Source organism: Mustela nivalis (assembly GCF_964662115.1).
Source record: "Mustela nivalis genome assembly, chromosome: 4".
Taxonomy (NCBI): Eukaryota; Metazoa; Chordata; class Mammalia; order Carnivora; family Mustelidae; genus Mustela; species Mustela nivalis.
The window spans coordinates 107,450,617-107,464,688 of NC_139023.1; the positions used below are offsets into that span (position 1 = coordinate 107,450,617).

At 38.8% G+C, this 14,072-nt stretch overlaps 1 protein-coding gene across 2 annotated transcripts in view; it reads right to left on the reverse strand.

The window, feature by feature from the left end:
- Positions 1 to 14,072, reverse strand: part of METAP1 (methionyl aminopeptidase 1) — a 65,230-nt gene that overhangs the window by 2,435 nt on the left and 48,723 nt on the right. For both annotated transcript variants that reach the window (XM_082729083.1, XM_082729082.1), the window contains exons 7-10: positions 12,601 to 12,739; positions 10,985 to 11,116; positions 7,536 to 7,679; positions 3,617 to 3,682 (exon numbers count right to left, since the gene is read on the reverse strand). In XM_082729083.1, the coding sequence (XP_082585209.1) occupies positions 3,617 to 3,682; positions 7,536 to 7,679; positions 10,985 to 11,116; positions 12,601 to 12,739 (481 nt within the window). The remainder of the gene's footprint in view (positions 1 to 3,616; positions 3,683 to 7,535; positions 7,680 to 10,984; positions 11,117 to 12,600; positions 12,740 to 14,072) is intronic.

Genomic DNA, 14,072 nt, shown 5'->3' on the forward strand with positions numbered 1-14,072 from the left:
GTTCAGCGCCTCCTTTTGCCTCAAGTCATGATCCTAGGGTCCTGGGATCAAGCCCCACACTGGGCTCCCTGCACAGCAGGAAGCCCGCTTCTCCCTCTTCCACTCCCCCTGCTTGTGTTCCCTCTCTTTCTTTCTGTGTCGAATAAATAAATAAAATCTTTAAAAAAGAAAGAAAAGAATTTATACACTAAAACAACAAAAACCCTACACAAATAATCCAATTAAAAATGGGCAGAAGAAGGGCGCCTGGGTGACTCAGTCAGTTGAACATCTGCCTTCGGCTCAGGTCATGATTCTGGAGTCCCCAGATCAAGCCCCGCATCAGGCTCCCTGCTCAGTGGACAATCTGTTTCTCCCTCTGAAGCTCCCCCACTCTCGTGCTCTCCCTCCCTCTCATCACTTGGCATCAGGGAAATGTAAATCAAAACCACAATGAGATAACACCTCACACATGTCAGAATGGCTAAAATCAAAAAGGTAAAAACATGTGCTGGTAAGGGAACAGAGAAAAGGGAATCTTATGGACTGTTGGTAGGAATGCAAACTAGTGTAGCCTCTGTGATAACTTGTGTAGAGTTTCCTCAAAAATTTAGAATGACATACGATCCAGTAATTTTATTACTAGGTATTTACCCAAAGAAATAAAAACAGTAATTCAAAAAGATACATACACCCTTACATTTATTGTAGCATTATTTACAATACCCAAGACATGGAAGCAACTCAAGCGTCTGCTGATAGATGATGGAGAAGATATGGTATACATACATGATTGAATACTACACAGCCATAAAAAAGGATGAGATTGTGCCATTTGCTGCAACATGTGTAGACCTAGAGGGTATTATGCTACATGAAATAAATCAGACAAAGGGGAAAAAAACCCTATGATTTCACTTTTATGTGGAACCTAGAAAACAAAACAAATGAACTTTAAATCAAACAGACTCTTAAATACAAAGAACAAATTGGTGTTGCCAGAGGGTCGGTATGTGGTGGGGGAGGGCAGGAAATAGATAATGAGAATTAAGGGGTACAAGCTTCCAGTTATAAAATAAGCAAATCATAGAGATGAAAAGTACCACACGAGAAATACAGTCAATAATATTGTAATGCTATATGGTGATAGATGGTGACTATACTTACTTACCACGATGGGCACTGATACAGTACTGTCCAATCAGTATGTTTACCAGATGCCTGAGACTACCATAACATTGTACATCAACTACACTTCAGTAATAATAATGAAGATTCCTATTTATACTTCAACTGTTTTAGTCCTTCCAACTTGATTTTGGTCCTTAGTCCAATGAAGTAATGATGATATTTTAAATTTCCTTGGATATGTTATAATCTCAGGTTTTTTATACCTCCCAAATATCAAATCAAGATGGTATTTCCAAAATAAAGGTACTGGGTTTCATTTTAGAAAACATACTGGTACCACTCATTATAGAACTATGAGTTAAAAATTGAATTAATGAATTTAGCTCTTTCCTGGTTTAACTTTGGCATCTGACTAAACTACAGCCAATGCATAGTGTGAAGAATATAATCTTTTTATACTTCTATTATACCACTTAATTCCTGATATTATTTTGAAATGGCAGGCACACAGATGGTGAGAACAGATTATACTGTGCAATTTCTGTGGACTATACACCCCTGTTAACCAGAAGACAGGGCTAAGAGATTGGTGAGGGAAGTTAAGAAATTAGAGTGAGGCAAAAGAGGTTAGGGAGGGGCTAAGACTAGAGAAAGGAAACTAAGGGACAGTGAAAACAGCCCCAAGACAATGAAAGAATGGCGGGAAGGAGAAAAGGAGAGTAGGGGAGAGAGGCAGAAGTAAAATGAGAAAGTTCTGCAGTTCTGGATATTGCTATCAAACTGTGTTTATAGAGATTTACTTTCGTGTCTCCAAATTAGAGGTCAAAAAATCAAGACATCCCTCATTCTGAGTAATCTTTATCAAAGATTAGGTCTCAGTGACTCAGTAAAATCCCAGAACATAAACTCTGCAGTGAAGTAACCTACTTTTGCAATATTAAATCCCAGCCTAAAAAGAAAAAATATGAGGCAGCTTGAAGAAAGTTAACTCAGGCATTGTCAAACATCTAAAGACAAGTGACTGGGTATTTTCTGATGTAATGAGTAACGTTTTCACCTTCTGATTTAAGATACAATACTCCTCTGACTTTATTGTGATTTGCTTAAATCAGGTTCTTTACACTAATGTCAAGTAAAACATGCCTGGATATTATCCTGAGAAAATACAAATTCCTCTTTGGATTTGAAACTTTACACTCCAGAGGTAGGATTTAACCTCACTGAGCTACACTGAAGTATATGCATTATAATTTGATGACTATCTGACCAGAGTCCTTGGAAAGTTATTTGCTTATACCTGGAAATATCACATTGTGTCTCACCAACTACATGCCAGTTAACGAAAACAGGTGCATGACCAAAACACTTTCCTCTGAGCTCCTTGCCTTTGCCTAACATACTTACTGCCCTTGCAATTGGTTCCATGTGATCAGAACTTCATTGTTATTCCATGAGGATGACAAAAACAATACCTTACATCTGTATAGCTCTCTAAAATACACAAGGTATTTTGTGCTACCATAAATCGTCTCAATTCTTAGAGCAGCCCTGGGGAGTTGGCAGGTTCAAGAATGTCATTTCCACTTTACAGAAAAGGCAGCAAAGTACCATGTTATAAAGCAGCCTGTGAGCTGGATTCAGTGACTCACTCCTAAGTGACTGCAATCTGGCAGAAATAATGGGATGTCACTCCCAAGATCAGGTTACAAAAAAGACTGGAAGGATCCAGAAAGGAAGTATCCTTCAGTGAGGCCCCAGGACAAAAGGACCCCACTACCACTGTCTCACTGCAACCCCTAATCCCAGCAGAGAACTGGCTGAGAAGAAAGATGAAGGGAACACATGAGCCTCTGGGTGAGAAATCCTAATCATGCCACTGGGTCTTCATCATGAGCACAAGCCTGCCATGGGGACCAGTGACAGTGAGGGCACCGATCTGTCACCACTAAGCTTGTCTGGGCTGTGCTTTCCTTTACAGCCTAAGCACAGAACCTGAAGGGGCAGAACAGCTCCTGAGGTTAGTGTCAGACAAACTCTGTCACATAACTAGCTCGTGACTTTAGACAAGGATCAGTCTGCTCTTCTACATAATGGGGTCAGCACCTACCTCACGCGTGGAGAATTAAACATATACCCGTGTCTGTCTCAAAGTGAATGGCTCTACTACTTCTTTCCTCCACCTGGACCCTCACCATGCAAGCTCTGCACGGTGGAAACTCGGGACTGTCAACAACACCCCCCTTGATAGAGTCTTTCATTGAAAGGGATTGGGATTCAAGTACTTGAGCATCTACTAGAGCAGAATTAGCAGGCAGAAAGGATTGCTTTATTGACAACCCTTACAAGTCTCAGTTCTCTACATGATATTGAATTGAGCTTGAGATGGGACAGAAGCGGAAATAAACCAAAAAGAAAATAAACAGAGCAGACTACTAATCTGATCATGAATAACCAATACAATTGGTTATATACAATTAAAAGACATTACAGCAACCCTTTTTCTCACCTTCACAAATCATTGGTTCAATTGTAAATACGTGGCCCGCTTTCATCACTCCAACTGCTTTATTTTCTGAAATTAAAGAAAATAAAATTCTCAAAACATAGCAGAATCTCAACAGTGTGCTCCTGAACAGCTCATTGGTAAGAGTACACATTGTGTGTGAATATGAAGAGTATTTTTCAGGACCATCATGAGAAACACAACTATGAATTCCAGTATCCAGACCTGCCATCCTCCAAAAAAGGCTAAAAGGTAATAATAGGGACAGACCTTTGGAGACAATGTCAGACGAAAATGGAGAACCAGGTTAAAGTTCAAATTCAAAAACAACGGATGTGAACATCCGCAAACGAGAGACTGCACTTGCTCTGCCTGACCACCAGATGGCAAAGGCACTGGCTTTCAGGCTACCCTCGCCACGGGGACTTCAGGAAAGGACACTTCTGGAGATGCACTCTGGAGACTGCATTTACTAAACACCATTCTTCCTGGGTATGGTCTCAACTCACCCACACGTTTTTACCTGCACATCTTCCTTGTGAACAGCTACTATGCTGCTCCCCACTATCTTAGGTATTGCCAAAATACACTTACTGCCGATTTTAAAATCAGGAGTTTGTAAATAGTAAATCTGAGAGGCAAAACATAATTTTGACTTTCTATTTCTAATCCCATGAACCTTCTTTCCCAGTGACTGCAACTTACTACATATAAAGAACTGGTCATAATCCCTGGATATATGTATATTTTTTTAATGTCAAGAGTGTCAGCGTGGTGTCACAGAAAGGAAAAGGATAAAGGCCTCTGGAGCCAAGCTGTCCCACTGCAGTCAGTGCACCAAGCCAAGGAGTGTTTGCAAAGAGGCCAGTCAGAATGGTATCGGCTCAAAGTATAAAAAACAAGTCAATTTCAAAGACAAAGTATGTAACAAATCTCAATCATTTTTACATTGACCCAATGTTAAAATACTGCCACTGTGAATGCAATGTATTAAATAAAATAGACCATTAGTTTCACCTATTTCTTTTTACTTTTTTAATATGACCGCAAGAAAGTTTTAAATTACATATGTGCCTCATAATACATTATGAGCAGACAGTGCTGATACAGAGAAATCTAGTTCCACTCCTGTTTCTGCCACTGACTCATTATTCTAGAAAAGTTACAACTCCCACTCAACTTGACTCATGGTTTCAGTTTCTCAACATACCTCATTCAGCAAATGTACCTTATCTGATTGACTATAGTACTGCAGATACTATACTAAGTATTTTTTAAAAAATCTGTACCTGCTCTACAATCTACCTCAAAGAATTACTTTAAAATACATTCTAAATGTAGGGTATTATCATCATCACTTCCTAACCATGATGACTTAAAGGACATCATCTAAACTAACAAGGACTTCTCTTACATTAAAGAGGGTGGAAGGAAGTTACACAAAATTTCCTAGTTTCACCTTCAGTCGGTTAGGAATATGGAACGACAAGCCAAAGCAGGGATCATTTACATTTCAAAAGGTCTCCTCTCTACAAAGACAGTTTTCTTTTACACTTCCCTAAAGTGATCACAACCTACTCTAATTTACATAAACCCAATTTACACTGGACTTTTCATAAATGTCTCAAATTTATGAAACAAGTACATGCCTGGTCCTTGCTTCTTTTTCTAGAATCATTTTTTTTTTACTAATTAAATGGGTTTTATGTGCTTTACAAGCACAATCATCACTGACCCATATCCCCTTCTCCCATAAATTCTATCTTCTTCAGTCTCTCTTTATATAATCCATATCTAAACCTGAGTTTGTCAATTCAGTAAATAAAGGGACTCTTTCCACCCCCTCCCCTGCACACGCTCTTTTTACACACATATACACAAACCTACGCCTGTATCACTGTAATCACAGCAGTTACTTCCATTCTGTTAATGGAATGCACATTGGACCACTACAGGGCCTCCCAGGAAGGAATTAAGTTAGTAACTTACTTTCTGTCGCTAATTTTTATTTCAAGCACAATTCACAGCTTAAATAAGAACTCTGTGGTCTGCTAATAAATGTTTGTTGATATATATCAAATGCTGTGCTCTAAACTACTTCCCCAGCTTCTCCCGCTGAGAGGCTTCTCACTCATCTCCCTTTTCTTCACAACTACTGACACCTAGAATTTTCCAGCTTCACATCTCAACTGCAGCAACTGTGCATCAGGCTGGCTAGCCTTGAGTCGCTCACACCTGCAATACGTTCTAGGTACCACTGTCAAACCTGTCCTCCTAAAATAGCACTTCACCTTGTCATTCTGCTCAAAAATGTTTCTGCAAATCCCTGCAAATGAAGTCAAATATCCTCGGTCTGGAACTGCCTACTGCTAGCTTTTAACACAAAATACTCAGCCCCAGCTTATCTTGTCTCTATTCAGTCTCAACCTCAAGTTGAGACTCATGATACCCTATACCTGGAATGTTCTTCCTCATCTTCTCCACTGAACCAAATTTCAATGGTTCCGTATTTCTCTCACAGGACCTGCCTCCAACTACTCCAGTCCTCACCAGGCAGCACAAAGTACAGAAATAAAGACTGTCTCTAGAAAGAACCCAGGTACCAATCCTAGCCCTATAATTTATTTACCAGTCTGTGTGACCCTGAATAAATAAAGTTACTTCCCTAAGCAAATAATCTTTCTTTCTTTCTTTCTTTCTTTCTCTCTTCCTTCACAGTCTGCTCTTTAAACTAGGGTTAATGGTGCACCTGGGTGGCTCAGTCAGTTAAGCATCTGACTCTTGATCTCAGCTCAGGTCTTGATTTCATGGTCATAAGTTTAAGCCCATGGTAGGCTCCACACCCAGTGGAACTTTATAAATAAATAAATAAGGCTAAGAAATTATTCAGAGTGGTTAGATCAAATGAAATAATGTATATCATCATCCTCATCATGATCGTTCTAAAAGTTAACATTAAGGGCTCCCCACATACTCTCTGTCTCACTCCTAGGAACCCTTCTCGGGAGGTGCCATTCCCTATTGTTCAAGACGAGAAAACTGAAGCACAGGAAGCTGTGTGCAAGTGTCTACATTGCAATGACTCATACATACATATTAAAATTCCTTCTCAAAAAAAAAATATAAAAAATAAAATTCCTTCTCAGGTCACATAGTGTGGACAGTTTTCCTTTTTAGCACTAAATAGCAGACTTATTCCTGCATACCCTGGCACTCCAAGAGAAAAGGTTTCTGGAAGACATCAATTGTCCCACACTTCCTTTGTTCATCTACCCAACACCACTCAACTTGAGGAAAAGTACTCTGTTTATTCCCCTGTATTTATATCAACAAATAGTAGTATCTGACGTATAATACAAAATCAAACCAAATCAAACCAGTTTCATTTAAGGAATCAGAATAATGATAGCTTGACCCATGGCAGAGGCTATTAGCTGTTCACCAAAACTAGTTTACTTTTCTTCTGAGTACTCAGCTAGATTCCATTTCCCAGCCTCCTCTGCAGTTAGCACAGCCTTGTGACTACATTCCTGCCAATGAAAAGTCAATGTAAGAGATTTATGCCAATTCCAGGCTGGTTCATCAAAACCTTCCAAACATACCCCTTCTACCAAACATACTCCCCATCCTCCCCAGTATCTACAGATTAGAAGAGTATCCTGAAGTGACAGATAGAAGATAACAGGACCTGGATCACAGAGTAACTGCCTGCCACCACCCTCAACAGTCAGCGAACACACACTGGACTGTTACTTGAGCAAGATACAGATGTATGCTAGGTATGAGCAAGTATACATTTTGGTGGTCCATGTCTAACAGCTTATAGGTAAGTCAGTACAAAATAGTAGGTCCTGTTGAATGTCTTAATAAATATGAGTTGAATAAATGGCTAGCAAAGACCAAGTGTTTGGAGAGTACTTACTGGCATAATGGGGTACATTGGGGGCTGTATGAAAAAGCTTGTGGATTCCATGCCCACAATAGCTTCGAACAACTGAAAACCCATTTGCTTGGGCATGCTTCTGAATAATGTTTCCCAATTCTCTGTATCGAACACCAGGTTTCACTGAAAGGAAAAAAGAAGAGTCATAAAATAAAAAATTAAAAAAAAAAAAAAGAAAGAAGAAGAAGAAGGAGAAGAGTCATGACGAAGAGTAATAATAACTAATATTTACTGAGCAACTACTATCTATGTGCCAGCAACCTTTCTAAATGCTTTACATGCCTCCTTTATATGCCTCCATGTGAACAAATTATGTACAAAACTTTCAGATGAGGAAACCAAGGGACAGAGACTCTGTACCACCAGTAAATGGTGAAGTTGAGATTCAAACCAGTAGCACCTGTCTGTACTACATCCTTTGGTGTAGAAAAGGACATGGGTGCAGTACGAAGGGCTTGGGGAAACTTACCTTTTGTTTTCTTAATAAACAAAAGAAGGGAAAACATGCATGTCTTCCTCTCCTTCTCTAAGGTCAAGTGTGCTACTCTTTTGAGAGAGAGAGATGGGGGTGCAGCAGAGGAGGTGGCACAGGAGAGAGAGAATCTTAAAGCAAGCTCCACACCCAGTACAGAGAGCCCAACACAGGGCTTAATCCCATGACACTGAGATCATGACCCAGGATGAATTCGAGAGTTGGATGTTTAACTGACTGAGCCACCCAGGTGCCCCAAGTGTACTTTTAAAGTAAGCAGAAGAGGTAAGAAAGGAGAGAGCACTGGGAGAAAAAGAAATGTCCAGAAAGTAACCTGACTTGTCCTCAGTTTCAGTCTGATCAATTTCTCAAAGAATTACTTCTCCTGGGCTTCTTTATCCCCATAAAAGTGACCCTAAAATTATTCAGAGCTGCCTCTGAACTCTGAACACAGTCCGACAGGTATGGTATAGAAAGATACTTCTTGGGCGCCTGTGTGGCTCAATCAGTGAAGCCCTGCCTCTGGTTCAGGCAATGATCCCAGGGTGCTGGGATAGAGCCCCATATCAGGCTCCTTGCTCAGCAGGGAGACTGCTTCTCCCTCTGCCTTTGCCCCTCCCCACTCTCAAATATAATCTTTAAGAAAAAAGATACTTCCTATTACATTTTCCTGCTCTGCTTAATTTTTATGACTTTTACCACTGTTTCAATCAAAATTAAAACAAATGAAGTGGTTCTCCCCTAGCACTGAGACCCCAGGAGCTGGGCCCTGTCAAGACTCTTGGGGAACCTAACCATGGTTCTGGGGGTCCTCAGACTCCATATAGTCTCCTACTCTGCCTACCTGATTTGCAAGCTGAGATTCAGATACAATGTATCTCCTCCAGCCAAGCAAATCTCTGGGAAAATAGATCTAGTAATCATTTCAGTTAATATACACTTGCTTTTAACTCTATGTTCCAGCTGGACTTTTTTGGGGGATGGGGAGGGTGATATGTTAATAATTTTGAGGAACCATGCTGACTTTCATAATGATTTGCTTGCATTCCCATCTGAGACTTCCTATCAGTCACAGTCGTGGGGGAAGGAAAGCAAAATTTTAACTCATTTTGCACAATATACAACAAAGAAAATCCCTGTTCAAAAATAATGAGCAAGTAGAAGAGAAGAGATTCCTCCCCAGTTCTCAAACCCAAGGATGCACCTCATTAAAATCCGGAGATGTTTCTGGCTGTCACAAGTAGGAGTGGCCATGCAACTGGCGTCCGTCGGGTAAAGACCAGAAATGTGGCTAAACATCCTATGATGCACAGGACAGGCCCCACAACAAAGAACTCTCAGACCCCAAATACCAGTAACGGAGAGGCTGAGAAGCCCTATCATAGAAGGAGAATGTCAACACGAGTGAAGCTCTCTACTGTGCCGCACCACACTCAGCTGCCAAGTTAACAGAAAATAGGGGGCAAGAATGATACACATGGTATTATTAATAGCACTTTCCAGAGATCAGGCAAATTTTGTTCCTTCCTGGCTACTGTTATGAAGACCTTGGTTTCTGATAGTTTCTTGGCAAGTTTCATTCCCAAGTCTTCATAAAACAACATTTTTACTGTCTGGTTACTTAAATCAACTCACAGAAAAGCAAAAAGGACATAAACACTGAACACATAATCTGGCAGAAACCTTAAAAGTTATTTTCAACTCCAACTTCCACAAATGAGAAACTAAACATTGTGGATTTTAAATAATCCACAATGAATAATAAGTAAAAAGAAATCTCATACCCTCTCATACACAGACACCTGAGAATATCACGTTTTCATTTCTCATTCCTCCAAATTTATTAGTAAAAATCTCATCATCTCCCATGCATGTTAAAATAGACTCAAAACAATAACAAATTTATGTCATTAGAGAGAACTATGTGTTTGTCAAAAAACCTGGTCATGTCCAATACTTTGTTGATGATGTATCAGGTTTATTGTGCAGGGGGTGGAGAGGGGTGAGGGGTGGTACAGATAATATACTAAACAATACAGCTAAAATGTTTTGGGTTTCAACTGAAAATGTTGTTTGCATGCAAACTGTCCTTTTAGTAACAGTCTGCTAGTATTCCGAACAAGCCATTCCTTCCCCCTCCTCCCAAGAAAGTATAAACAACAAAAATATCTGTATGAGCTGTTTGCATGGAAAAAGACAGCCTGAGCAAGAGCCTAGAGAAATACATTCATTAAAAAAAAAAAAGTTATTATTCACTATAGTAGCAAGATACCTGGGAAACACCAAATTAGTAGGGGAATAGCTGTAGAAATGTTTACACTATGGAATATAATATATAGCCATTAAAAGAAGGGATTAGATTTATGCATGCAGATACATATGCTAATTTGGAAAATTCATAAAGATCCTATTAAGAAAACATTAAATTACATACTACTACCAATACTATAACTCCATTTAACCTAACAAAACATACATACAGGTATATGTGGTCTGTCTGTTAATACACAGGGGAGAAAAAGATTAAATGTTAGAAGTAGGAAAAAACCTAAATGTTAAAGTAGATTTAAAAAGACATAAAAAGGAAAGAGCTAAGTATAAAGGAAGATCATTCATTTTTCTCTCATAACCTAGCATCTTGTTTTTTTATGAGAACGTAATACCTGTAAAAGAATTAACAAGGAAAAAAACTGCACTCAAGAACTATACATTCCTCTGCATTTATCAGCCAAAGAAAAGGCTAATAAATCACAGAAGAGATAAAGGATGACAAGCAATTATCTGGTCCTGGTCCACCTCATCAAGGATTCCCAAATCACCTATAAATCCATCACTGCTAAAATCCTAAGAAACTCAAGTTAGGGTAGAGGCAGAACTGGTAGGGACACGGAATGCAATAAAGAGCCAGGTGAGGCCCATCAACACAGAGCAGCTCCTGCGGGTGCCAGACACTGACCTGCATCGATGGCTTGCATCAGGCATTCATATGTGGTCTGCACCAGCTTCCGCGCTCCCTCATCCACATCTCCAACAAAAAACGTCTCATTCAAGTCCCCATGATAACCATTGCGATAAAGAGTGATGTCCACTGCAAAACAACAGACAAATAAAAGGGCCACATTTGTTATTTCAAAATAGAAGTCACTTCTCCAACATGGCAGCATCAAGCAGTTTCAGGAGCAAGACAATTACTGCATTCTCCAAGCAGACACTAAGGGATATTTACAGTGACTTCCTGAAAGACACCCCTTGCCTGTAACTAAACTCACTGTGGAGAAAATGGAGTGGTCATGCAGCACAAGCCAGATAGTGGGCTTCTATACATACAACAGTAATCAGATCATGGGGGGCAGAAGAAACCTACTGAGGACATGTTCGTGCAAGATTAATAAGTCACATTAATAGCATTAAATGGAGAGTTATGCTACATTTTGACATTAAACAAAATACTTTCAATTACCATCTTCAACGAGTTTTTCCTCCTCTAAGCACATCCATAAATAGAAAAGCTTACGCTATTCTATATTTATTTTTTCAAAAACTCATCTGCCTTCTCCTTATTTGTGAATATTCATCCCTCCCATTGTCCCCATATTTAAGAGGACAGACTACTAGTATATAAAACACTAAATGTATACATTAAATTAGTATTTTTAAACCATGAATTTTCAATCAACCTACAAGATCACAATATAGTGTGTTGGCTAACATGACACATATATTCCTGAAAAACCACACACATTGTGCATGTAATAAAAGTAACAGGGTTTGTACAAAAAAAAAGAGTTCAGGCAGACCCCTCAACACCTGTAACATTTCATAAACAGACCCTTGACTGTTATAACCAGAATAAGAGGTGTCCGTTGTCTCTAGCACTGCACCCAGCCAACATCACGGGCACTGCATCCCCAGTGCCTTCACCACTTGGGCTCATGCTTCCCAATCTGATACACAAGCCTTTGAAGATATCTGATTACTAAAGAGACCAAGTTCATCAATATTAAAAATACCATCTAGGGATGCCTTCTTTGTCGCTATGTCTTTTAATCCCAGAGGGAAATGTCTTGGCAGCTCCTTCCTCTGCACTTGCAAGATAGCTTAACACAGTGGTCCTCAGAGCCACATTCTGAACTTTTTACATCAAGGAAGGCTTCTGTACTTCTGTAGGATTTTAGCTATTTTCTTAGGGTTTTCAGACGTTACTAAAAACTTCTTATCTGTAAGAAAACCTGCTCTGATCTCTTCAAAATCATCAGTGGACTAAAAGGAAAAGGGGGAAAATACCCCAGTTGAATGAACATTACTTCCACATTTCACTCATCTTTCACCTATTTGTCATTCACATACAATAATTGGCATTAAAGAAATTCATGCTGTACCAAACATATACTAGAAGTATCTTAAAATCATAAAAAAGTTTCCATATATTTAATATTTCTTTTACATTTAAATACGAAAAAAGGGTAAGTCAAGACAGGAACAAAGTGAACAAAATGAAGTCACTATCAGATGTCCAAAACCTTGCTGTTGTTTCACTGATGGGGATAAAAGTCACACTTACATATTTCTTACCATTAACAATATCACCTTCTTGCAAGGGCCGTCTGTCTGGAATCCCATGGCAGATCACTTCATTCACTGAAGTACAACAAGACTTTGGGAAATTATAATAATTCAGGGGAGAAGGATAACAGTTTCTTGCAATACATGCCTACAATAAAGTAAAATACAGAGAAAATAATTTGGAATGAGCAAAAGAAAAAAATTAATCAATATGCAATTAACCAGATTTTTTTAAAGATTGTGTTTATTTATATAGAGAGAGTAAGAGTGTGCCAAGTGGGGGAAGGGGCAGAGGGAGAAGAAGAGAATTTCAAGCAGACTCCACAGGCACACAGCCCAATGTAGGGCTCAAGTTCATGACCCTGAAATCAGGACCTGAGCCAAAATCAAGAGTCAGATGTTCAACAGACTGAGCCATCCAGGCACTGCAATTAGCCAGGTTTTAAAATTTGAAAAATGTGAAAAAATATGTTGCACAGATGCTAATGCTAATTTTGCTAATGAACTTAGTATTTTATTTTAGAAATAGTAGTAAATGTCATCTTAAACAATATATACCAGGCTTTATGCAATCCAGTTTACTAATAATTGCAAAAGAAAAGCAAATTCACATATTAATGTGGAATACTTACAAATACAAATGTTAGTATCTGAAGATTCTAGTTTAGAATTAACTACTTTTTATTAAAAATATATTATTTAAAATAAAATGATAATTCCTAAAGAAAATATTAACATGGACTTTTAATGTAATTACAATATCTTATACAACAACCCTATATCCCTGTGACCAAAAAAGGAATACCAACATAATTAAGAGATGATAAAGTACTTTCAGATACATTTTTAATCACTACGAACAACAAAGGAATGTCTAAGAAAACGATTGGGTTTTCCTTAATGAATTTTATGTTACTTGGATATTTTTCCACAGTGGGAGTTACAGCATACATGCTTTCTCTTTCCATACTGCCACACAGTCTTCAGATGTAATTTTTAAATAATTGCATATAATATGATTTGTGAAATACACCAACATTTTACTGCCAATTCCACTATTATTGGAAAATTTAAATTAAGTTTCCTCAATTACATAAAATGTTACAACCAATAACTACTTTCATGTCACTTTTCCCTTACTTAATGATATACTCTTATACTTCTCACAGCCAATATAAATAATAGTTTACACAGCAAACTGTCTTGACGAAAAATGCCAACTCCATCACTTATGAGTTGTGTCTAACATTGGACAAGTTAATTAACCCCTTCCTCAGTTTCTTTTCCTATAAAAAGGAGACAACAGTGATATCTACTTCATGGAGCTGTTGCAGAGATTAAATAAGTTAGTAAAAGCAGCATGTAAAAGGGCACCTGGGAGCACCTGGGTGGCTCAGTCAGCTGGGCACCTGCATTCTGCTCAGGTCATGATCCCAGGGCCCTGGGATCAAGCCCCAAATCGGGCTCCTTGCTCAGCAGGG